Genomic DNA, 24,198 nt, shown 5'->3' with positions numbered 1-24,198 from the left:
TATCTTAGACTGTCCATACAATTGCATGGAATTTTTACAGCCAATGTGTGCACTCGCACTATCATTTATTATCTGTTTTGGGAAATCCAAACATTATAGATTGTCATCACAGCAATAAGTGAAGAAAAAAACTTAGTTTTTTTAAAGTAGGGAAGGGTTAAGTTTGTGCTCTATGGAGATTTCCCTTCACTGCACTTCCTGTCTGTGGGACACAAAAAGTAAGTGAGAGGGGAAGTTCCATCTTAGGAAAGTGATTTGGATGGCTGTAAAGCTGCCTGATCTCTTTCTCAAGCACCAGAAAGTATTGCCCCTATGCCATGTATCCTCGGCTTTGCTGTCCCACCTGAAGGCCTAGGAGGAGCAGGACGAGAGTTATTGGGTAGATCTCCTTCTATTATTATATAAATATTATATCACTTCTGGGTTCAAAGCTGCTATTCTCCGACAGTATTGGCTAGGGATGAAGCTGATCAAGCATGATCTGTGCTTGCTCAGCTTTTTTGGAGTCCATAAGTGACATTAAAGTGTTACTAAACCCCGAACCTGCATTCACTATATCTGGACTTCCACAGTACACACGAAAATGCAATTGTTTTAGTAAATATAAACAGCTAAATACCTTTTCTCATCAGCAGTTAGAGCAGTCATGTGACTTCTATCAGTTTCCGGATGAGCACTGATTAAAGCTTGTAGGAGGAGCTTTCATTCCCCCCTGACCCTCTGTCTGGAGAGTGCTGATTGGCCCTGTGCTGATCACATGCACTCTCCCAAGAAAAAAGAAATACACACCAAACTGAGCATGTGCAGAGTGACTCCGAAGGCTCTGTTCTATCAGCAGATGAATTGGGGACTGTGGAAGAAGGAGAAGACCAGAGATGACAGGCTCAAACATCTTTTTTACACAATGCAGATGATTAACCCCTTAGGTTCCACAGTGAGTATAACAAGCATGCTTTACTGCATATACACACTGATTTTACTGTTGTGGGTTTAGTAACACTTTAAGGGTCTAATAGATCTCTGATATCTCCTTAACTGCCTCCCACCCACCATATAGTAAAATGACAGCGGGCGGGATCCCCTCTCGTTCATGGATGACGTCATATGACGTGGCCCCCGTCTCACTGATCTCGCGTGCCCGATGACGTGGCTCGTTACCCATGTGATCGGCTGTGTCCAATCACATGTAAACATGGAAGTGCCAGTAATCGTCTCTCCTTGCCTCAAACGGACTCAGTGTGAGGAGAGGAGAGCCGATCAGCGGCATCTCCTTGCAGGGGAGACTGTACAGGTAATCAGGGCACTGATTACCGATTCATGCCCATTTGCCCCTCATTTTGGTCTGATTTATATAGTTGTACATAAAACACACTTTTTATCTTTCAAAAAATGTTTCCCAGTGCTAAACCTTTAATCCAATTTCTTAATAGCTGCATTTATAAAGTTCAAAAGCCAATATAAAGAAATAATAGTGGTAAAAAAAGCACTTGTGGGTTTCATTAATCATTTTTTTTAAAATAATTCTCCTTTAAGGGGGTGTGTCCTATGCCTACATACTTTTGTAAATAGGTGTCCCTTATTACCATCTCAAAAAGTTGGGAGGTTTGCAGTCAGTGATCATCAGTGATGCCAGTCAGTGCTGCCTTTCAGGGCTCATCAGTGCGGCATATCAGTGCCGTCTCATCAGCGCACATCAGTGAAGTAGAAAAATTACTTATTTACAAAATTTTTGGATAGAAACTAAAAAAAAAAAAAAAAAAAAAAGTTTTTTCAAAATTTTCAGTCTTTTTTTGTTTTTTAGCAAAAAATAAAAACCCAGCAGTGATTAAATACCACCAAAAGAAAGCTCTATTTGTGTGAAAAAAAATGATAAAAATGTGATATGTGTACAGTGTACCAATAGCTCCCAACTGTCCCGGATTTTGAGGGACTGTCCCTGATTTGGAGCAATGTCCCTCTTCTGTCCCTCATTCCTCCTTATTTGTCCTTCATTTTGGTCGGATCTATACAGATGTATATAAAATGCACTTTTTATCTATCTAAAAGTGTTTTCCAGCACTAAACCTTTCATCTGATTTCTAAATTGCTGCATTTGTAAATTCCAAAAGCCAATATAAAGGAATAGTAATGGTAAAAAAATCACTTGTGGGTTTAACAAATCTTGTTTTTTATACAATTCTCCTTTAAGGGGGCGTGGCAGGGGGTGTGTCCTATGCCTGCATACTTTTGCTGATAGGTGTCCCTCATTCCCAATTCAGAAAGTTGGGAGGTATGGGTATGGTGTAGCATGACTGCGCAATTGTCATTCAAAGTGCGACAGCGCTGAAAGCTCAAAGAATTGCCTTGTCAGGAAAGGGGTAAAAGTTTACAATTTAGGAAGTGGGACTTCCAAACGGAATAATAACGGTGAAGAATCTGATCCCCGTACTGGTTTTGTCAGAACACCGCTATAACGTGCACCCAGCCACCTTCCCCTCCTCCACCGGCACGCCCACACGTCACGTGACGTAATAGACGCTGCCCCAACTAAGATGGCCGCCGCCTCATCCCGCACAACATGGAATAGGGTTCTCTTCCGGATTACTAATGAGGGTGAAAGGTTACTTCCTGCCTGCAGTCAAGATGGCGGCGGTCTCCTTGTAGTATCCGGCCGGTGGTCTCGGATTAGAAGAAGGATTGGGGCTGCCGGGTTGTCAGCGGGGAAGAGTCCTTCACAGAGGTGAGCGGAGCGTGTGGGGGTGACCTGTCAGTGCCCAGTACAGGGGGGAGGGGAGTTCAATGCCAGTGACCGGCTCAGAGATTGAACATCCTGCCATTGTCAGTGCTGAATGATTACCCTCCCCCCATATCTCCCTGTCATAGAGGGTGTGGGAATACACTGGGCCTGATCTATGATGTCTGTACATGTATGATCACATCCAGTACAATCCATACTCCATGTCACACACAGGGGTCACCAATAATGGCAGCCAGTCATGTGACACCCCATACACCGCTGTGATTGGCCCTGATGTTGTACAGGACTGTCATTGGAGGAGACTAGGAAAGTTGAGAGACACAGGCAGCCAATTACTGAATTGCACAAAGAATTGAATGAATTATGAGAGCGCTCACCAGCAACATTGCAGTTCATTGTTGAGAACTACAAGATGTCTGCCATGTACGTGTAGTTCATTCACAGCTGTGTGGGGGGAGCCCTGGACAGCCGTTCTGTTTTTAAGTTGTGACAGCGAATGTGGGGAAAAGATCCCCCCCCCCCATGGATCAGAGAGGATGCATGAGCTGGAACGTGAAACATATTTTCAAAGGTGAACTTAGCCGTTTAACATGGCTGACATTTCAGTTTTTCCAATCAGGGGGGCTCAGTATTAGACCCCTTTCACACTGAGGCGCTTTTCAGGCGTTATAGCGCTTTTTTTTCCCGTCCTGCAAGCGCACCGCCCCAGTGTGAAAGCACTCGGGCTTTCACACTGGGGCGGTGTGCTTGCAGGATGGGAAAAAAAAGTCCTGCAAGTAGCATCTTTGGGGCGGTGGAGGAGCGCTGTATACATCGCTCCTGCACCACCCGTCCATTGAATTGAATGGGCAGCACTGCCGAAGCGCTTTTAACATGGGCGCTTTTAACCCTTTCTTCGGCCACTAGTGGGGGTTAAAAGCACCCCGCTAGCTGCCGAAAAGCGCAGCCATAACAGCGGTAAAGTGTCGTTAAAACTAGCAACGCTTTACCACTAACGCCCGCACTGCCCCAATGTGACAGTACTCTTATGTGTGAATGTTGCCTAGGGTGGTCTACATGTAAATACAATCTGCCTAGGAACCCCCAATCCTCCATACTGACATCCGCCTATCAAGGCACACTGACATACGTCAGCAAAGTGACACGGGTGTGCAAAATCCTGTATGGGTACGTCGGCCCTTTAACCGGTTCAATACCGGGCATTTTCACCCCCTTCCTTCCCAGACCAATTTTTAGTTTTCAGCGCTGTCGCACTTTGAACGACAATTGCACGGTCGTGCGACGTTGTACCCAAACAAAATTGACGTCCTTTTTTTCCCCACAAATAGAACTTTCTTTTGGTGGTATTTGATCACCTCTGCGGTTTTTATTTTTTGCGCTATAAACAAAAGAAGAGCGACAATTTTGAAAAAAACACAATATTTTTTACTTTTTGCTATAATAAATATCCCAATTAAAAAAAAAAAAAAAAAAAAAAATTTTTTCCTCAGTTTCGGCCGATACGTATTCTTCTACATATTTTTGGTTAAAAAAAATCGCAATAAGCGTATATTGATTGGTTTGCGCAAAAGTTATAGCATCTATAAAATATGGGATAGATTTATGGCATTTAAAAAAAAAAAAATGTATTTATTTTTTTTTACTAGTAATAGTGGCGATCAGCGTTTTTTTTTTTTTTTCGTGACTGCTACATTATGGCGGACACATCGGACACTTTTGACATATTTTTGGGACCGTTCACATTTATACAGCGATCAATGCTATAAAATTGCATTGATTACTGTGTAAATGTGACAGGCAGTGAAGGGGTTAACCACTAGGGGGCAGGGAGGGGTTAAATGTGTTTCCTAGGGAATGCTTCTAACTGTAGGGGGAGGGGACGCACAAGGGGAGGAGACCGATCAGTGTTCTTCTGTTCTGGGAACACAGATCGCTCTCCTCTGAACTGACAGGACGTGGATCTGTGTGTTTACACACACAAATCCACGGTCCGGCCCGGTTAACGGACAATCGCGGGTGCCCGGTGGACATCGCGGCCGCCGGGCACACGCACCGGGTCCCGAGCAACGCGGCGGGCGCGCCCCCTAGGCGCCCGGGAACCCGAGGCCGTCATATGACGTCCACCCAGGATGGGAGATCCCATTTGTAGACGTCATTTGACTATAGGCTGGTAGGGAAGTGGTTAAGAGCCACCAGAGGGCACACATCCATTGCACGTCGGGGGACCCGGTGCGCGTGTCCAGCGGGCGCGTGCACGAGCGCCAGCACAGGGATTTGTGTGTGTATGTACACACACAAATCCCTGTGCTGTCAGGGGAGAGGAGACATATCGTTTGTTCCTACTAAGTAGGAACAACAATATGTCTCTTCTCTTAGGCTCCATTCACACTAGCGCGTTTTTTGATGCATTTTGCATTTTCCAGAAATGCATGGGGATTTTTTAACATGGGTTCCTATGGAACATGTTCACATCAATGCCTTTTTGTACCTCTGCATTTTTGGAAAGGGTCAGGGACTTTTTTTCATGCAAAATGCAGCGTTTTGCATGTAATAGAATTCAATGGACCAGCATGAAAAACGCAAGTGCACCGTTTTTGCACCGGTTTTTTTTTTGTTTTCTTTTTAATTTTTTGTTTTTTTTTGTTTTTTTTAAAAACTGAAAAAAAAAAAAGCAAAACGCTGTAAAAACGCTACAAAAACGCTGCTCAAAAACGTGGCAAGCATGACAAAAAAAACTCCAAGAACGCTCAAAAGCAACATGCATAGGTGTGAATCGAGCCTTACTCAGTCCTATCCCCATACAGTTAGAACACACTGAGGGAACACGCATTTAACCCTTTGATCACCCCCTAGTGTTAATCCCTTGTGACATTTACATTTACAGACAGTCTATTGACTGGAATGGTACCAGCTGATTGGAGAAAAGCCAATGTAGCACCAATATTTAAAAAGGGCCCAAAAAACATCCCTGGGAATTACAGACCAGTTAGCCTAACATCAATAGTATGTAAACTCTTGGAGGGGATGATAAGGGACTATATACAAGATTTTAGTAATAAGAATGATATCATTAGTAGTAATCAGCATGGATTCATGAAGAATCGTTCTTGCCAAACCAATCTATTAACCTTCCATGAGGAGGTGAGTTGCCATCTAGATAAAGGAAGGCCCGTAGACGTGGTGTATCTGGATTTTGCGAAAGCATTTGACACAGTTCCCCATAAACGTTACTGTACAAAATAAGGTCCGTTGGCATGGACCATAGGGTGAGTACATGGATTGAAAACTGGCTACAAGGGCATGTTCAGAGGGTGGTGATAAATGGGGAGTACTCAGAATGGTCAGGGGTGGGTAGTGGGGTTCCCCAGGGTTCTGTGCTGGGACCAATCCTATTTAATTTGTTCATAAACGATCTGGAGGATGGGATAAACAGTTCAATCTCTGTATTTGCAGACGATACTAAGCTAAGCAGGGCAATAACTTCTCAGCAGGATGTGGAAATCTTGCAAAAAGACCTGAACAAATTAATGGGGTGGGCGACTACATGGCAAATGAGGTTCAATGTAGAAAAATGTAAAATAATGCATTTGGGTGGCAAAAATATGAATGCAATCTATACACTGGGGGGAGAACCTCTGGGGGAATCTAGGATGTAAAAGGACCTGGGGGTCCTAGTAGATGATAGGCTCAGCAATGGCAGGCAATGCCAAGCTGCTGCTAATAAAGCAAACAGAATATTGGCATGTATTAAAAGGGGGATCAACTGCAGAGATAAAACGATAATTCTCCCGCTCTACAAGACTCTGGTCCGGCCGCACCTGGAGTATGCTGTCCAGTTCTGGGCACCAGTCCTCAGGAAGGATGTACTGGAAATGGAGCGAGTACAAAGAAGGGCAACAAAGCTAATAAAGGGTCTGGAGGATCTTAGTTATGAGGAAAGGTTGCGAGCACTGAACTTATTCTCTCTGGAGAAGAGACGCTTGAGAGGGGATATGATTTCAATTTACAAATACTGTACTGGTGACCCCACAATAGGGATAAAACTTTTTCGCAGAAGAGAGTTTAATAAGAATCGTGGCCACTCATTACAATTAGAAGAAAAAAGGTTTAACCTTAAACTACGTAGAGGGTTCTTTACTGTAAGAGGGGCAAGGATGTGGAATTCCCTTCCACAGGCGGTGGTCTCAGCGGGGAGCATTGATAGCTTCAAGAAACTATTAGATAATCACCTGAATGACCGCAATATACAGGGATATGTAATGTAATACTGACACATAATCACACACATAGGTTGGACTTGATGGACTTGTGTCTTTTTTCAACCTCACCTACTATGTAACTATGTAACATTTACACAGTAATCAGTGCATTTTTATAGCACTGATCGCTGTATAAATGTCAATGGTCCTAAAAATGTGTCAAGTGTCCAATCTGTCCGCCGCAATGTCGCAATTCCGATAAAAATCGCCGCCATTACTAGTAAAAAATAATAATAAAAATGTCATAAATCTTTCCCATAGTTTATAGGCGCTATAACCTTTGCGCAAACCAATCAATATACGCTTATTGTGATTTTTTTTTTTTTTTTTTTTTTTTTTTTTTTTTTAACCAAGAATATGTAGAAGAATATATATTGGCCTAAACTAATGAAGACATTTTTGTTTTTTAAAAAACATTTTTGGGGATATTTGTTATAGCAAAAAGTAAAAAAAAATATATATATTTTAAAAATTGTCGCTGTGTTTTTTTGTTTATAGCGCAAAAAATAAAAACCGCAGAGGGGATCAAATACCACCAAAAGAAAGCTCTATTTGTGTGGAAAAAAAGAATGCAAATTTCGTTTAGGTACAGCATCGCATGACCGTGCAGTTACCATTTAGAGCGACACAGTGCCAAATTGTAAAAAGTGCTCTGGTCAGGAAGGGGGTAAAATCTTCCGGGGCTAAAGTGGTTAATATTTGCACAACTCTTCCCAAGAGCCAGCCCACTACTTGTCGAGGCTGAAAGCTCTTGGGATGAGTACTGAGGCAGGGTGCGGTCATGTTTTCAGGAAGCTATGTACAGCACCCTATAGGCCCCTCCCAGCAACCACGATCTGCCTGCAATGCATAGAGAAGTGCAGAGATCAAATTATGTCGCTGGGTCTAAAAAATGTATGTAATGTAAATTGGTTTTTTTAACTGCTTCAATACCGGGCACTTTTACTCCCTTTCTGCCCCAGGCCAATTTTCAGCTTTCAGCGCTGTCGCGCTTTGAATAACATTTGCGCGGTCATGCAACCCTGTACCCAAATTACTTTTGGTTGTATTTAATCACCGCTGGGTTTTTTTATTTTTTGCTAAAAAACGAAAAATCCCAAAAATTTGAAGAAAAAAAAAAACTTTTCTTCGTTTGTCAGAAAATTTTGTAAATAAGTAATTTGTCGCCTTCACTGATGAGGCTGCACTGATGGACAGGCACTGACTGGCATCACTAATGGGCATTGTTGGGGCTGCACTGATGATCAGTGCCCTGATTATCTGTATAGGTCTCCTCTGTGAGGAAATGCCGCTGATCGGCTGTCGGTGTGAAGCAAGGAGAGCCGATAAACGGCACTTCCATGTTTACATGTGGTTGGACACAGCCGATCACATGGGTAAAGAGTCGCTTCCCTTTACCGAGATCGGGGTTGCTGCCGCTGTGCAAGACTGGGTTGATGTCATATGACGTCGTCCCAGAACAAGAGGGGATCCCGCCCGCCGTCTTTTGTCTATATGGTGGGTGGGTGGGAGGTTTGAGTGGTTCTAAAGGCAGAAGGTTTTTTTTTTTTTGTTATTTTTTATCTTGATGCATTCTCTGAATTAAGATAAAAACCTTCTGTATGTAGCAGCCTCCCTAATACTTACCTGAGCCCATCTCAATCCAGCGATGTTGCACAAGAGTCTTGGCCGTTCAGGCTCTCCCTCCTCATTGGCCGAGACAGCAGCGGAATCCCATTGGCTTCCGCTGCTGTCAATCAAAGTCAGGGAGCCAATGAGGAGAGAGAGAGGGGGTGGTGCCAGGCCGCGGCTCCGTATCTGAATGGACACACAGAGCAGAGGTTCGGCTTGGGTGCCCCCAGAGCAAGCTGCTTGCTCTGGGGGCACTTAGCAGGGGGGGGGGGCCAGGAATGCTGGTGGGGGGCCCGAGAAGAGGGGGATCCTGGCTACTCTGTGCAAAACCATTACACAGAGCAGGTAAGTATAACATGTTGGTTATTTTTAAACAAAAAACAAGACTTTTTAATATCACTTACAAAATTTCATTAGTAGGTTGATGAGGGATAAAAGGAGGAACCAGGGAAGGCAAAATAGAAGCAGATAAAACTTTTGCTTTAACCACTTCCCGCCCGCCCTATAGCGGATTGACGTCCGGGAAGTGGTTCTGTTATCCTGACTGGACGTCATGTGACGTCCAGCAGGATAACATGCCGCAGCGCGCCCCCGGGGGCGCGCATCGCGGCGATCGGTGGAGCGGTGTGTCAGTCTGACACACCGCTACACTGATCTTGGTAAAAAGCCTCCGGCGGAGGCTCTTTACCACGTGATCAGCCGTGTCCAATCACGGCTGATCACGCTGTCAATAGGAAGAGCCGTTGATCGGCTCTTCCTCACTCGCATCTGACAGACGCAAGTAGAGGAGAGCCGATCGGCGGCTCTCCTGGCAGGGGGGGGTCTGCGCTGATTGTTTATCAGCGCAGCCCCCCCTCAGATCACCCCACTGGACTACCAGGGATGCCACTAGGACCACCAGGGAAGGGGCAACGTGGATGGCCAGGTATGTGCCCAATCTGTGCCAATCAGTGCCCACAAATGGGCACTGATTGGCACTATTATGTCAATGATCTGCCCAGCAATGCTTTATCAGTGCCACCTGTCATTGCCCATCGGTGCCACCTGTCAGTGCCCACCTATCAGTGCCCATCAGTGCCACCCATATATACCAATCAATGCCACCTACAAGTGCCCATCAGTGCTGCCTATGTGTGCCCATCGGTGCCACCTATCAGTGCCGCCTATCAGTGCCCATCATCAGTGCCCGTTAGTGCCACCTCATTGGTGCCACCTCATCGGTGCCCATCAGTGCAGCCATATCAGTGCCCATTATTGAAGGAGAAAGCGTACTTATTTACAAAAAAATTTAACAGAAACAAAGAAAAACTTGTTTTTTTTTTTAATTTTCGGTCTTTTTTTATTTGTTGCGCAAAAAATAAAAACCGCAGAGGTGATCAAATACCACCAAAAGAAAGCTCTATTTGTGGGAACAAAATGATAAAAAATTTGTTTGGGTACAGTGTCGCATGACCGCGCAATTGTCATTCAAATTGCAACAGCGCTGAAAGGTGAAAATTGGGCTGGGCGGGAAGGTGTTTAAGTGCCTGGTATTGAAGTGGTTAAGAAAGGGTGAAAAAAAAATTTAAAAAAGTAATGTGGCCAACGATTCACTATCCAATGAAATGCAGCACACCAAAGCAGCCTATAGATGATTCGTTTTTTTTTTTCATCTTGTTCAACCAGTGATTTTTTTTTTTTCCCCCCATGCATACATTTGAGGAGAATGGGGGAATCTCTCTGCTAAACTATTGTGTTCTGACAGCGGGGAGAGCTCAAGAAATTGGGCTGAACCCTGCTGAACTGGGCGAATATTGATTTGATTTTTTTTTTTTCAAATATATTTTTTATTTAACACCATTAAAGGCGAGACCCCAATGTTACAACAGTGGTATAGAGATAAGTGAGGTTGTAAACATGAAGTTTGATTCACAATAAATCAATGAACATATCACATTATCATATTACTTATTGGTACAAAACAAGATAAAGTTTGCAGTTAGTTTGCTCAGAAAAAACAAGCGTGACATGGTTATCTTGTATGTACAAGGGGGTAACAGGATCTCCCCAATCTCTTTTCCTCTTTTCTTAAAATAACAACAAAGTAGAAATAAATTATAATCAGAGAATAGTGCAAAAAAAAAAAATAAAACAGTAGGGGGGGGGGGGGGCGGAGGGAAGCAGGTAAGGGGACTACTATGGCGGTTGTCGGTGGGCATTGCTATTTCCAGTAATGAGGTATACAGGACTTAGCAGCGTTTAACAGGTGCCGTACAATTGATTTTTTTTGTAGGTATTAGCAGGGATTTTTGAAAGGTGTAGGCAGGAAGAATGCTGCATCGTCTGGTATCTTGTACTCTGTGAATTTCTGTATAATGCAATGGACATCTACCCAGAAATTCCCCAATCTAGGGCAAGACCAGAAGATGTGTGGTAGTGACCCCATCTCTCCAGACAGGGTACACGTGGTTGTTCCAAAGGTGTGTTCAAAAGAGAATACATTTTAGAGAGAACTTTGGGTAAAGACTCAGTCCCAGAACAATATTGTTCTAAGGTCGTCAGTTGACGAGAGACGCTCTGAGGGTCGGGAATTGAGTGTAGGAAATGGTGCAATTGCACCGCTTTCCAAAATGAAAGTTGGTAGGGGCAGAATTGACTAACTTAGGGATTGGTGGCCACCGCCCCGCAGTAACAAACTTGGCATCCTTGGCATAATGGTCAAATCCTGAGTTACGCAAAGACATGAATTCTGCTGGATGGAGGCCTGGCGGGAGTTTTGGGTGTCCGAGAATCGTAGATAGTGGTGATTGTTTCATTGTGAGAGAAGCTTGCAGGGCGACTTGGAAGCTTTGCCTTAATGTGGTCTCTATCAGTGGGTGAGATTTCATCTCTTGGGGCAGAGAGTCATAGCACCATGGAGTACTCTTCAATAGTATTTTGGTTTGAGTTTGTTCTATTTGTACCCAGAGTTTGGATACTGCATGGCGCCGCCAATCAAGTACTCTGCTCAGGTGGATGGCCTGGTAATATTTCCAAATATCTGGTAATGCCAGCCCCCCATTTTGTTTTGGTTTGGATATTTGAGTCTGAAGAAGGTGGGGTTTTTTGTGCACCCAGGCAAAGCGGGTGAAAATGTCTTGTACGCGCTTAAGAAAAGAGAGTGATATCTGTATAGGCAGAGCCTGGAACAGATGCAGGTACTTTGGTAGGTGCACATTTTTATAAGGTTGTATCTGCCAAACCAGGAATGTATGCCTTTATGCCAGTTCTCTAGGAGAATACGGGTTTTAGCTAATAGAGGTGGGAAGTTGAGATCGTATGTACGTGAAAGGTCTGATGGGATGTATGTGCCTAAATATTTCAAGGCAGAATCTGCCCATTTGAAGTGAAAGTTGGATTGCATGGTTGAGAGGGTGTGGGGAGGGATTGCGACTCCCATGGCCTCAGATTTAGAAAAATTGGTTTTCAAGTTTGAAAGAGTACCATATACATCAAATTCCAGAAGGAGGTTTGGTAGCGATGTCGTAGGGTTTGTCAGAGAAAAGAGTGGGTCGTCTGCTTAGGCTGATATTTTACACTGAGTGTCACCCACCGGTAGTCCCTGTATGTCTGCATTAATTCTAATTTTACAGAGGAATGGCTCTAGAGAGAGCGCAAATAGAGGGGGTGATAGGACACCCTTGCCTTGTCCCATTAGCAATAGGGAAGGGGTCAGCGAGCAGGCCATTTGCTTTCATCTGAGCTGTCGGGTTAGAGTAGATCCTGCTGAGCATCCTCTTCCCAAGACCAATGTGGCGAAGCATGGAGAACATAAAGTTCCAATTCACTCAGTCAAATGCCTTTTTGGCATCAGTGTTTAGGAAAACACACGGGCACTCTTAGAGGTTGCTACATGGAGGAGGTTGAGTGCTTTAATGATGTTATCTCTTGTCTCCCTAGTGGGAATAAAGCCCACCTGGTCGAGATGGACCAATTTCTGGAGATGCTGTGCCAACCAGGTAGCCAAGATCTTAGAGAACAGTTTCAAGTCGATATTTAAGAGTGAAATGGGCCTATAGCTTCCGCAAGAGGTAGGGTCCTTACCTTCTTTGTGTATTAGCGAAATATGAGCCCTCAAGGTATCTATAGTGAAAATGGCCTTGGATCCAACTGCATTAAAAAATGTCACCGTATGTGGGCCTAGTAGCGGGAGGAGGGTTTTATAGTATTGTGTAGCTATCTGGGCCCGGGGCTTTGCCTGGTTTCATAGCTCCAATAGCTAGCTGAAGTTCTCCTAGAGTTAAAGGGGAATCTAGTTCTTCCTGAACCTCAATGGGAAGGGATGGGAGTAGGGAGGTCGTTATATAGTCCTCAATGTCAGCTTGGGCAGGTGTCCTATTTGGTAGGTTGTAAAGGGTGGAATAGATGTCCCTGAACTCTTGTGTTATTTGTGCGGGGAATGTATCTTTCTGCCCGGTGGAGCACATAATGTGGGGAATGTAAGTTCTCTGACCATCCTAGCTAACACCTTCCCACACTTGTCCCCCGCCTCGTAGTTCGTTTTCCGGCAGAATTGCAATGCTGCCTTGGCCTTACAGTGTAATAAATCCGTGATCTGTTTGCGTAATAGCTCAAGTTCCATCTCCAATGCGTGGGAGGGGGCATGTGTGTGACGGGATTCAGCGGAGTACAGCCTGGAAAGGAGTAGGCTTAGTTCTTCATTTCGTTCCTTCTTAATGCGCGTGCCATGTTTGAGTATCCCTCTGAGAACTGTTTTAAGAACTTCCCAGAGGGTGCCTGGATCACATCCCAGGTGGTCATTCGTTTGGAAGTACGGGGTTAACTCTTTAGATATATCTGCTAGCACCTCTGGGACCTGCAGGATGCCAAAAGCGGTGTCTGGGGGAAGACGTTCTGGATAGTGTATATACTAGGGAGATAGGAGCATGATCCGACCACGTTATGTGGCCAGTCAAAGAATCAAAGGAGGAGTAGAACGTATAATCTCGCTCACCTGAATGCTGTAAGCGCCATATATCAATCAGCTGAGCTGTATGTAGGGAGTTGGCTAATCGTTTGCTGGAATCTGGGGGGACCGAGGAAAAACCTGAGGAGGTGTCTACCGAGGGGATCAGGGGGACATTAAAGTCTCCACCTAGTATCAGCTGGCCCTCTGTAAACTCCAGGAGTTTTTCCAGGGTATGTTGGATAAAGGTATCTTGGTGGTCATTGGGGGCATATAGCGTTGCCAGGGTAATTTGCACCTCGCCTATAAGTCTCTTAAGGAATACAAAGCGTCCATTGGGATCTTTAATGACATCTTGGCACTGCCATGGTAGTTTACTGGACAGCAATATAGAGACCCCTTTTAGTCTTGGCTGTTGGGTTAGTGGAGTGATATGTCAAGGTGAAGTATTTGTTTTTGAGAATTGGGAGTTTCTCACTTTTGAAGTAAGTTTACTGGATGAAAGCAACATCGGCGTGAGAGCTCTTTAAGTCATTTAAGAGCATGCGTCTTTTCTCAGGTATAATACGTCGTAAGGGGGCAGGCGGGGGAAGTAGAAACTAAAAGAGCGAATAGGTGGAGGAAAAGGAAGGGAAGTTAGGGGGGCAGAGGGTGAGAGAAAGAAAGAAACGAGTTCAGGATAAAAATCCTAAAGTGACTAAATTTGCAAGTAACAAACTTGTTATATCATAGTATCGGAGGTCCGGAAGTGTACGCTAGCCTATGTGGGGGAGAGGTTAGTCAGCGACCAAGAGGAGAGGACCCAACCCTCCCATCCACCCCCGCAGGAACTTCAGTTCGGTTAGAAGCATTAACACTGAAAAATGAGAGCATAAAAAAACCAACATAGCAAAAAAAGAAAATGAAACTAGAGCATCATCGAGTCATATTGCGCAGAGGAGGGTTCCCCACCTGGCATGGTGTGTCTTATGAGGTTTGCAAACCAGCTGTCAGTCCACCCCTTCCCCGCTACTGGGTATGAGGTCCCCGGAGGCCTGGTTCAATTTTATGTAGCCAATCACGTGGGAGGCTTGGCACCCTAAATGGACATTTAGCTGGGGTCTCTGACTCTGGATTACCTGTGGCACTTGGGGTGTTTAAAAATCCCCCCCCAGCTGAACATCATAACAAATGAGTGGAGCATAACCCAGCAATTTAATAGAAAATCTAGGCATCAATATTGTCTGAGTAGTGTCCTTACTGTGAGGCTCGCAGCTCCACCAGATCTCACCCCTAGGAGTCCCACTATCCCTGTAGAGAGTAGGGAATCTCATCAACATCACAAGGGGGGAGAGGCTCCAGCTGAGCGGGTGGAGCGTCCGTCGCTTCCGGCAGCCTCCCCCTTCACCCAACCCCCCCCCCCCACCTCCCGGAACCCTCCCTGGGTGGGGGGGAGGGCACACCTCAGTCATCAGCTCAACAATGTACCGCTTATACAGCATTACAACATTGAATGTATACATATATCACAGATCATACAGTTGTATGGATTGATCTCTGAGAGCCAACCTAGCATCTGAACACCAGTAAAAAGCTAAATGTACTCGTGATCGTTCCAGCTACTGGGGCATCTCCAGCAAAAATATTAAGGCACAAAGGCCTTCAGGGCTGCTTGTAGGTGCATAGAGGAAGCATAGTTCTGCCTCCATGGTGTACAGGGGGAAGAAGACTCCATGTCGTGTGCGGAAAGTCATCTGACGTGGTGTCACACTCCACAGGGTGGATATAGATGATGTGGGCTATCCCTCAGTGACAAGGTGGTTCCAGCACAAATGTTGTGAGGAGGCTGGCTATGTGCTAGGGAATAATAACGGGTGCCGCATGCAAAAAATAAAAATGAGACACAAACAAAAAAAACAAAAAAAAGAAACTGAAACAGTAAACGCTGCACAACCGGAGGGCAGAACAGAGTGTACAGTAATGGAAGGTGACTTTCGTGCAGGGCTACTCACGACTCGAGTGTCTTCCATGGACGGTGCTCCTGAACGGTGGCAGCTCCTTTTGCGGCCTGGGTTGGAAGTCACTGCTGGGCACAGCATGGCCCGCACAGCCGAAGGATTGCGGGATAAAAGCCAGCCAGTCAGGGACCGCAATCGGTGCTGATGCCAGGAAGGTGAAGAGAGCTGGAAGGGTCTCCGGTGAGCAGAGAGTAGAGTATCGCTGGCCCTTTCGGAATGATCGATGGGGGAAGCCCCAGTGGTAGGTGACATCCAACCTCCTGGCTAGATCCAAGAGCGGCTTCAGGAGGGCTCGGCGCTGTAATATTGCTCTGGAGAGGTCTGGTAGGATTATTGATCTCCTGCTTCCCATGCTTTCGGCTCGCCCGGCACTCTCCTGAAGATGTCGGTAACTGTGGCCACTAGGTCTGCTGGGCCTGTAGCTTCTGGTAGGCCTCGGAGCCTTAAGTTGTTCCGTCGGCTCCAGTCCTCCATTTACTCAAGGTGTAATTGCAGGCCCACTGCAGCTTCTGTGTGCGAGCTTTGTAGAGCCTCCAAAGCAGTTACTCTCCGGTCTACTGTAGTTAAAGAGGCTTCTCCCACTGTGAGTCTGGTGGTAAGAGTTTGAACGTACTGTTTAACAACGCGGCTTTCCTTCCTATGAGTAAGCTTTCACGCGTCTGATCAGGGCCTCAATGTTGGCTTTCGTCGGCAATGCCTGGAGGATGGATTTCAGTTCAGCATCCGCTCTGTAAGTCAGGGGCAGGTGAGGCGAATTCCATGGGTCTGACAGGAAAGCTGGAGGGATGTCAGGGTAGGTCTCCGAGCTCAAGGACCCTGCTGGGGAGGCTGGATAGGCGAGAGGATTGAGGCCTTCGGCATGCGAGGCACATGCGTCCGCCATCTTAAACTCTAGGGAGCCAGACTCGGGGAGCTGGAAGAACCGCTGGATCTCACCCGGGGATGGAGTCCCTGGAGTCGGTTTTGTGCTTTTCGTATTCTTCGCGTTTCGCTTAGTTGAGCTCTTCTTGGATGGGAGCACAATGTAGAAAATAGTGCTAGGTAAGCTGGGGTAGATGGGAGATGGTCAGGAGCTCAGCAAGCACACGTCTCTACTTGGCCATGTCCAGACCACACCCCTTTTCTTCTTTTTTTTTTTTTTTTTTTTCTTTTCTTTACCCTAGGGATGCTGGGGTGGATCAGCACGCTCCTGATTGGTCAGTGGTGGTAAGTGGCCACACTGACCAATCAGAACCTTTTTGATCTCCTAGGGAAAGAAGAGGAAGAATAGCACAGTTTTGAAACCCCAGGACTGCTGCACCAGGCTGAGTAGATGGAGACACTGAATCGCCCACAGCAGGGACTGGGGGAGGGTGTAGGGTTTTAGTTCACCTTTTTAATTTTTTCCTGAAAAGGTGAGCTTACACTTTAAACCTCTGTGCATATGCACAAAGACACCCTTTTTCCACAGTTCCCTGCAGCTTTTTTTTTTTTTTTTTTTTTTTTTTTTTAAGGGTTGCTTTTTTTTCCTCTACAGTCTCCTTTGATGATAAATGATGATGAAGTATCTCCACAATGTAAAAGACCTTATTTAATTCTCCAGGTGACAAACAGCATGTAACACTCAGTTCTGTTCATGTCCGTCTGTGGTTGTTGAGCAGCATGGTTGGTCAGCTCACCCCGTCCACCCTTGGGAGACACCGCATTCAGCCTCACTACCATCAGCTTGTCAAAGTCTTTGATAGGCTAAAGGATGCAGCAGATGCTGTACCGAGAGGTACTCGTGTTTAGGGCCGTATGTGTTCACATGCTACAGGGCAATGATGTCACCACTGTTCTTGCCCCATCACTTGTATTGTTCCTCAACTGTGTGATATGATATATGGGAAAACCCCCATGCAGATTTTTTTTTTTTTTTTTTGTGGGGATCCCCCATTAACAAGTTCAGAGCTTTCGGTGTGGAACATTGGTTTCTGAGGAAGCAGCAGATGCTTGCACCCACCACTTCCTTAGAAACACAGAATCCTTGCATTCAGGACAGACGTGCCTGTACGCATAGAACCCTAAATATGAATACCTCTTGGTACAGCACCCAGCTGCTGGGCATTTTCGCATCTCCTAGATTTTAGGGGGGGCTGGATGCTGAACCTGTGACTCCCAGGCTCCCTAAAATGCTAGGATGGGATGCTGACAGGACTACGATGCCCACACTCCCCTCCTCCATTCAAAGAAACTGTACTATAGCTTCTATAAATGAAAAGTGCTTTATGAATGGAGGAGGCAGACAATTCATTCACCAATCCTCCATTCATAGATCACTTTTCATTTCTGAAAGCTATAGTACAGCTTTTATGAACATAGAAGGGGTAGAAAGCGTGGGCATATTAGGTACTCCTGATGAGTGCCTGTGACAGATCCAGTACTTGTATTAACCCCCGCCTCTCTGAAAGGTTGTGGGTGTATGGCAATAGTGGAGAGAGGACTTCATATTTCAACTGGGGAGGGGGGGGACTTCTTTCTTTAACTAGGACAGCCATCACAAAGGACACCTTTCATTAAATGTGAGTACTGCCCTGCCCCCTGTGCTGATATATATATTTCTCAAAAAACTGAGTACACACCTCACATTTTTGTAAATATTTTGTTATATCTTTTCATGTGACAACATTGACGAAATTACACTTTGCTACTATGTAAATTAGTGAGTGTACAGCTTGTATAACAGTGTAAATGTGTTGTCCCCTCAAAATAACTCAACACACAGCCATTAATATCTAAACCACTGGCAACAAAGTGAGCACACCCCTAAGTAAAAATGTCCAAATTGGGTCCAAAGTTTCTATTTTGTGTGGTCACCATTATTTTCTTTGGGCATGGAATTCACCAGATTTTCACAGGTTGCCACTGGAGTCCTCTTCCACTCCTCCATGACGACATCACGGAGCTGGTGGATGTTAGAGACCTTGCGCTCCTCCACCTTCCGTTTGAGGATGCCCCACAGATGCTCAATAGGGTTTAGGTCTAGAGACATATTGGCCAGTCCATCAACTTTACCCTCAGCTTCTTTAGCAAGGCAGTGGTCGTCTTGGAGGTGTGTTTGGGGTCATTATCATATTGGAATACTTCCCTGCGGCCCAGTCTCCGAAAGGAGGGGGATCGTGCTCTGCTTCAGTATGTCACAGTACATGTTGGCATTCATGGTTCCCTCAATGAACTGTAGCTCCCCAGTACCAGCAGTACTCATGCAGCACCAGACCATGACACTCCCACCACCATGCTTGACTGTAGGCAAGACACACTTGTCTTTGTACTCCTCACCTGGTTGCCGCCACACACGCTTGACACCATCTGAACCAAATAAATTTATCTTGGATCAAACCACAGGACATGGTTCCAGTGATCCATGTCCTTAGTCTGCTTGTCTTCAGCAAACTGTTTGCAGGCTTTCTTGTGCGTCATCTTTAGAAGAGGCTTCCTTCTGGGATAACAGCCATGCAGACTAATTTGCTGCAGTGTGTGGCGTATGGTCTGAGCACTGACAGGCTGACCCCCCACCCCTTCAACCTCTGAGTGCTGCCAGCATTGCTGCATACGTCTATTTCCCAAGAACAACCTCTGGATATAACACTGAGCATGTGCACTCAACTTCTTTGGTCGACCATGGTGATGCCTGTTCTGAGTGGAACCTGTCCTGTTAAACCACTGTATGGTCTTGGCTACCATGCTGCAGCTCAGTTTCAGGGTCTTGGCAATCATCTTATAGTGCCAAGGTTCGCCATCTTTATGTAGAGCAACAATTTTTTTTTTTTTTTTTTTACAGATGCTTAGAGTTCTTTGCCATGAGGTGCCATGTTGAACTTGCAGTGATCAGTATGAGAGAGTGAGAGAAATGACACCAAATTTAACACACCTGCTCCCCATTCACACCTGAGACCTTGTAACACTAACAAGTCACATGACACCGGGGAGGGAAAATGGCTAATTGGGCCCAATTTGGACATTTTCACTCAGGGGTGTACTCACTTTTGTTGTAATCGGGTTAGACATTAATGGCTGTGTGTTGAGTTATTTTGAGGGGACAGAAAATTTACACTATTATAAAAGCTGTACACTAACTACTTTACATTGTAGCAAAGTGTAATTTGTTCAGTGTTTTCACATGAAAAGATTTAAAGTGGTTGTCAACCTAGTTACACCACGTGTACCTACAGGTAAGCTTATAACGAGCCTATAATATCTCCTAAACCTGCACGGTTTAGGAGATATTTACCATATACGCTTGCGCTGTGATGAAACGGCCCTCCGCGCCGTTTCTTCACTAGCAAGTGCCATGACTGACAGCTTCTGTGCACATGTGCGGAAGTGACGTCACACGACTCCAGTCAGTTACAGAACTGGAGTCCGTGGGCCCGCAAGGAAGAGGGGCGAAGATGGATGCAGCCACTAGCGGGGACAACACAGGTTTCGTTTGCAGGTAAGTGCCACATAATAGGCTAGTATTCAATGCATACCAGCCCATTATGCTTTTACTTTCCAGGGGAAAAAAGGAAGTAAAACCCATCAGGGTTTACTTCCTCTTTAACCACTTGCCGCCCGCCCTATTACCAAATGACGACGGCAAAGTGGTTTGATATTCCTGACCGGACGTCAAATGACGTGATCAGGAATATCGAGTCGCTGCGTGCCGATCGTTGTTGCGGGGTGTCAGTCTGACACCCTGCAACACCGATCTAGGTAAAGAGTCTCCGACAGAGACTCTTTACCACGTGATCAGCCGTGTCCAATCACGGCTGATCACGATGTAAATAGAAAGAGCCGGTGATCGGCTTTTCCTCACTCGTGTCTGACAGACGCGAGTAGAGGAGAGCCGATCGGCTGCTCTCCTGACGGGGGGGGTCTGTGCTGATTGTTTATCAGCACAGCCCCCCCTCGGATCCTACCCAGGACCACCAGGGAAGCGATCCACACTGGACCACCAGGTATGCCCCTAGACCACCAGGGAAATGCCAATCTGTGCCCAGGCAGCTGCCAATCTGTGCCCACTTCAATGCCTACCACTGCCAGTGCCACCAGGGTTGTCCATCAGTGCTTCATATCAGTGCCGTGTATCAGTGCCCAGCAGTGCTGCCTATCAGTGCCACCTTTCATTGCCCAGTGTCGCCTATCGGTGCCAACCAGTGCCACCCATCAGTGCTGCATATGAGTGCCGCATATCAGTGCCCATCGCCAGTGCCCGCTCATCGGTGCCGCCGTATCAGTGCCTGTCAGTGCCGCCTTATCAGTGCCCATCAGTGAAAGAGAAAACTTATTTACAATTTTTTTTAACAGAAACAAAAGCAAAACTTTTTATTTTTTTTCAAAATTTTCGGTCTTTTTTTATTTGTTTAGCAAAAAATAAAAAACGCAGAGGTGATCAAATACCACCAAAAGAAAGCTCTATTTGTGGGAACAAAATGACACAAATTTAGTTTGGGTAGTGTTGGATGACCGCGCAATTGTAATTCAAACTGCGACAGCGCTGAAAGCTGAAAATTGTTCTGGGCAGGAAGGTGTCTAAGTGCCCTGTATTGAAGTGGTTAAAGTCCAACTCCAGGCCAAGAAAAAAAAAAAATACCCTTGCAGTCCCCACCCCACCCCACCCCACATTGCAAAGGTTAAATACCCTTTTAGTCTAGAGGTAGAGTAATACCATATAATACCTTATTCATCACTTCCTTGGGCACCCTCCATCTATGTGACTGGTTTCCTGAAGCCTCTGTTGTGGGTGGCCATTGCACGTTAATGTCATCAAGTACAATGCAGGGCCAATAAAACTTCATTTTAAGGGACTGTCCACAACCCAGAGTGCCAGGAATGAGAGGAGAGCATCAGAGCCTGCTGGAGTGAGATAAAAAGTAAAACAACCTTTTCTCTTCCCCTAGAGCTAATAAGCATTTAACCCTTGAGGTGTGGAAGGGCCCCACTTCAGGGTGTGGTTTTTTTTTTTTTTTTTTCCATGTGGAATTAAGGTTTAAAAGCAAAAATACGAATGGTCTTTTTTTTTAAAGGATGAATTATAGTTTAAGTGATTGTATAGCCTTTACCTGATTATTCTATTTTCTGTCCTATAGCTGTACCAGGAATCCATATACTTGCAGCGATGGCTGCCATAGTAATGAAGAGAGAAGGACCACAGTTCATCAGTGAATCTGCAGTTCGAGGGAACGCCGCCGTCCTTGATTACTGCAGGACATCTGTCTCGGCCCTGTCTGGGGCCACAGCTGGGATCCTTGGATTGACGGCCTTGTACGGCTTCATCTTTTATTTCCTTGCCTCGTTCCTTCTCTCCCTGCTCCTGGTATTAAAGTCCGGACGACGATGGAATAAATATTTCAAATCACGGAGGCCGCTGTTCACTGGCGGGCTTATTGGCGGCTTGTTTACCTACGTCCTGTTCTGGACCTTCCTGTATGGCATGGTGCATGTATACTGAGATACTGCCTTCCACAAACACTCTTTTTAATGGAAATAATGGACTCACGCCCAATGGTCCATCAACTAGTCAGGTTTAGTTTTTAAATTAATAAAGTTATTGCTCGGTTAATAGTAACTTAAAAACAATGTTTTCCTTAATTAAACCCTTCTATATTCCTTGTATTTTGTTCAAGTGTAAATGATTCACAAGAATACTATAAATGAAAGTCTATGAAACATGCAGTAGTTTGTTTATCAGCACACAGACTTTTATTCTTACTTCATTGCCATTGTCCTCATTGCTCAGTAAAATAAATCTGCTGCTATTTATGTGAGTTGCCTTACATTCTTTGTATCCTTTTAATCTATATGGCAAAAACATCCTTCTGAGGAATTATAAGGATAAAACGGCTGCTGAAGATTTCCATGATTTACAAAAACGCCGACCCTGAGGTGTCCTATTGTCCCTTCTATACATGAGGTGGTTACATAATTTTTTTTGTTATGCTAGTATTATGATACAATTATTAGCACTATAATATGCCAGTACACATTGGGAAAATATACTTCAAGATCATTCTAGGAATCTGTCAAAATCAGGACATATGTCATAAACAGATGCCAACTTTTCAACAAGTCACTGATTAACCACTTGAATACAGGGCATTCTTGCCCCCTTCTGCCCAGGCCAATTTTCAGCTTTCAACGCTGTCACACTTTGATAATTGCGCAGTCATGCAACACTATATCCAAATGACATTTTTATCATGATTTGAGACGGATTGAAGTGGTGGTATTTAACCACTTCAGCCCCGGAAGATTTGGCTGCTCGATGACCAGGCTATTGTTTTGCGATACGGCACTGTGTCGCTTTAACTGACAATTGTGCGGTCGTGCGACGCTATACCCAAACAAAATTGATGTCCTTTTTTTCCCACAAATAGAGCTTTCTTTTGGTGGTATTTGATCACCTCTACATTTTTTTTTTTTTTTTTTTTTTTTTTTGAGCTATAAACAAAAGGGCTACAATTTTGAAAAAAACACTATCTTTTTTACTTTTTTGCTATAATAAATATCCCACATTTAAAAAAACAAAAACATTTTTTCCTCAGTTTAGGCCGATATGTATTCTTCTACATATTTTTGGTAAAAAAAAATCGCAATAAGTGTATATTGATGGGTTTGCGCAAAAGTTATAGCGTCTATAAAATAGCGGATAAATGTATGACATTTTTTACATTTTTATTTTTTTTAACTAGTAATGGCGGCAATATGCGATTTTTTTTTTTTTTTTTTAATTAATTTATTTTTTTTATTTTTCTCGGGACTGCGATATGGCGGCGGACAAATTGGACACTTTTGACACATTTTGGGACCATTGACAATTTTACAGCGATCAGTGCTATAAAAATGCACTGATTACTGTATAAATGTCACTGGCAGGGAAGGGGTTAACTGTGTTCCATAGTGTATGTTCTAACTGGGGGTGTGGGACTATCTAAGAAGAGGGAGAGATCGGTGTTCATACTTTGTATGAACATACGATCTGTCTCTACTCCCCTGAACACACACACAGATCCTGGTTCTTGCTCTGTCACGAGCGATCGCGGGTGCTCGGCAATAGTGGCCAAAAGGCGAAGAGACGTAAGGTAACGTCCATTTGCCCAGCCGAGCCAACCTGCCGAAGTAAAACTGCGGCGGCTGGTTCGGAAGTGGTTAATCACCACTGCTGGGTGGGTTTTTTTTTTTTTTTTTCCTCTAAACAAAGACTGAAAATTTTGAAAAAAAAATGATTTTCTTAGTTTCTGTTATAAAATTTTGCAAATAAGCAATTTTTCTCCTTCACTGGTGGGCACTGATAATCAGGGCACTGATTATCTGTGTACATGTGACAGCACGTGAGGGAAGGAATGCTGATAATTGGCAAGTGTGTTTACATCTAATTGGATACAGCTGATCACATGGTAAAGGGCCGCTGTGATTGGATTGGCCCTTTACCGCGATCTGTGATCAGCCTTGTCTAAAGCGATCACAGCGCGTTCTGGCTGCACACCCTAGGGGGCACAGTTCTGGGAGGATGTCCATGGACGCCCTCCCAGAATGAGAGAGTCGAGCTGTAGCCATCTTTTTTGGCTATAGCGTGGTTCTGAAGGGGTTAAAGCTAAAGTATAATCTTTTTATATGTTGCTTTCTCTGCCCCATCCCTCCCCTTGCCCTATTAAGATGCTAAATAAATCT

The 24,198-nt window shown here is 44.9% G+C and overlaps 1 protein-coding gene across 1 annotated transcript; it reads left to right on the top strand.

Annotated features, from left to right (window-relative positions):
* The first annotated feature begins 2,582 nt into the window (after positions 1-2,582).
* On the top strand, positions 2,583-22,290 carry EMC6 (ER membrane protein complex subunit 6). Its single transcript, XM_073616906.1, has 2 exons — positions 2,583-2,719; positions 21,618-22,290. The coding sequence occupies exon 2, from the start codon at positions 21,647-21,649 to the stop codon at positions 21,977-21,979; it is 333 nt and encodes a 110-aa protein (XP_073473007.1). The 5' UTR covers positions 2,583-2,719; positions 21,618-21,646; the 3' UTR covers positions 21,980-22,290.
* Positions 22,291-24,198: the final 1,908 nt, after the last annotated feature.

Source organism: Aquarana catesbeiana, linkage group LG02, assembly GCF_042186555.1.
Source record: "Aquarana catesbeiana isolate 2022-GZ linkage group LG02, ASM4218655v1, whole genome shotgun sequence".
Classification (NCBI taxonomy): Eukaryota; Metazoa; Chordata; class Amphibia; order Anura; family Ranidae; genus Aquarana; species Aquarana catesbeiana.
Note: the sequence above shows the minus strand (reverse complement) of the source record. Positions and strands in the feature narration are given on the sequence as shown.

What these genes read in the sequence shown, in the direction of transcription:
- EMC6 (XM_073616906.1), top strand. Translation starts at nt 21,647, where the DNA reads ATGGCTGCCATAGTAATGAAGAGAGAAGGACCACAGTTCATCAGTGAA.